General features: G+C 64.6%; 2 protein-coding genes across 2 annotated transcripts; one reads left to right on the top strand and one right to left on the bottom strand.

Moving 5' to 3' along the window:
• Window positions 1-28: 28 nt before the first annotated feature.
• Window positions 29-334, top strand: EMIHUDRAFT_255761 (hypothetical protein; the record flags this gene model as incomplete). Its single annotated transcript, XM_005771414.1, has 2 exons — window positions 29-157; window positions 296-334. Coding segments are annotated over 2 exons (168 nt in total), but the record flags the coding sequence as incomplete, so codon positions are not given.
• A 470-nt stretch (window positions 335-804) lies between these two features.
• On the bottom strand, window positions 805-1,848 carry EMIHUDRAFT_124024 (hypothetical protein; the record flags this gene model as incomplete). The annotated part of the gene is made up of 3 exons (XM_005771413.1): window positions 805-845; window positions 940-1,492; window positions 1,635-1,848. Coding segments are annotated over 3 exons (808 nt in total), but the record flags the coding sequence as incomplete, so codon positions are not given.

Raw genomic sequence — 1,848 nt, 5'->3', positions numbered from 1 at the left:
CATGCATCCCGACTCGCTCGCGCTGCAGGAGCCCGACAGCCAGCTGATCGGCCTCGGCCTCGAGCACGTGCTCTTCACGTGGGCCTTCACGCTGGTGTGGTTCCTCATCCAAGACGTCTGCAAGGTACTCCTGTACAAGCTCCTCTACGCCTTCGACGTGAGCGGCATCCGAACCGAGGCCGAGGCGAACGCCGCGCGGAGGGCCAAGAACGAGGCCATCCTCGGCAAGCAGCCGAGCAAGAGGGGCGCGCGGGCCGGGGGAGCGCGCCGCAAGGCGAGGCGAGGCGAAATGCAGCTCGCAGAGATGCCGCTTGAGGTTGAGCTCGAGGTGTGAGACGGACGCTACGGCTTTAACACGCGTGACGCGCCGCGGGCGTGCAGGACCTTCTGTTGTTTGCGCGCAAAACTCGGTTTATTTTATGGTGTCTCGTTCTTCTCTCGAGTGTGTGAGAGACTGAGAGAGACCAGAGTGCAGAGAGTTTGGTTGTTAGTGATGGAGCGGCCGCACATTGCCCACACACACCATGTCCCCCATAGCCCATTTGAGCGGCCGCACACTGGCTCGGTCCCCCCCTGCACATCTAAAGCCATGGCCGACCCCCCCCCCCCCCAGCAGCAGCGCTCTGCTGCTGGGGGGGTCCGGACCCCCGCCCCCCAGCAGGAGCGCTCTGCCTGTGGCAGTGGGGGGTGCTGGCATCTCTGTACAGACAGCAGCTGTAGCTTGTAAAGTACATGTCCACATGTGTTCCAGTGGTGAGAATTTATGGTCGGCACCAAAATCAGTGGTCTCACCGGCGGGCCCTCCTACTGCCAACCGGGCTCGAAGGCGCGGTGAACACAACCGCCTCGAGCGTACGCTCAAACACGAGCCGAGGGTGGAGGGGGGGCGGCGGCGAAGAGAGCTGGGTCCGTGCGCTCTGCTGCTGGGGGGGTCGGGACCCCCCCCCCAGAAGGAGAGCATCTCTACTGGGACCGGCAGAATCCCCACGGTGCACAGCACCATCATCTGGATGCTCATGAGGTACACGCGCAGCCTGGACCCCTCGGGCATCACTAGCGTCTCCGGAGCGTCCACATGCGGCACAAAGCCGCGCCCGTCGAAAAAGCCTCTCCACCGCTCCATCCCGCCCTTGTTGCCCCGCACGATCTTCGTGAGGGACGACTGCCGCTTCTTCACCATTGGCTTGCTCTCCGCGTCGAGCCGCATGCTCGCGTTGCTCTCCGAAAGCCCATCGCCATCATCCACCTCGGGTGGATCCGCCTCGTGGTCTGCTGCCCACAGCCCCTTGTGGAAGGCTGCGATGAACTCGGGCCGGGGCCGCTCCTCGTTCTCGTAGCCAACCATTCCCCACTCGTGCGCCAGCGTGGCCTGGCGGCGCTTCCACGACTCCGCCATCAACGTGCACCACAGCGCAGAGGCGCATGCGTACAGCGGCGTGCCGAGCGCACCAACCGGCGACAGCTCGACGACAGCGGCGATGAGCGCAAGCACCTGCAGGCACGCCGTTGGGACGCGCGTTGGGACGTGCCTCGGGTGGTAGGAGCAGAGGGTCTGGTCTACGGAGCAGCGGCCGCTTGGCTCCAGCGGTGCGTGGCTGATGCGCGGGGCGCAGGAGGAGAAGGGACGCACGCACCGTCAGCGAGTTGGTGTAGTGCTCCATCCAGGCAAAGTACATGGCGATGCTCTCGCCATAGTACTCCCGGACCTCCCCTATCGGCTGCTGCATCAGCCCGAGGTCCGGAAAGAGCCGCCGGTTCGCAAACGGCCACGAGCGCACGGTTAGCCACTCTGCGTTGAGCGAGTTCCTCTCTGCAATGGAGTGCAGACCAAAGTAGCAGATCAGTACG

The sequence above is a fragment of the Emiliania huxleyi genome (genome assembly GCF_000372725.1).
Source record: "Emiliania huxleyi CCMP1516 unplaced genomic scaffold EMIHUscaffold_3858, whole genome shotgun sequence".
Classification (NCBI taxonomy): domain Eukaryota; phylum Haptophyta; order Isochrysidales; family Noelaerhabdaceae; genus Emiliania; species Emiliania huxleyi.
Note: the sequence above shows the minus strand (reverse complement) of the source record. Positions and strands in the feature narration are given on the sequence as shown.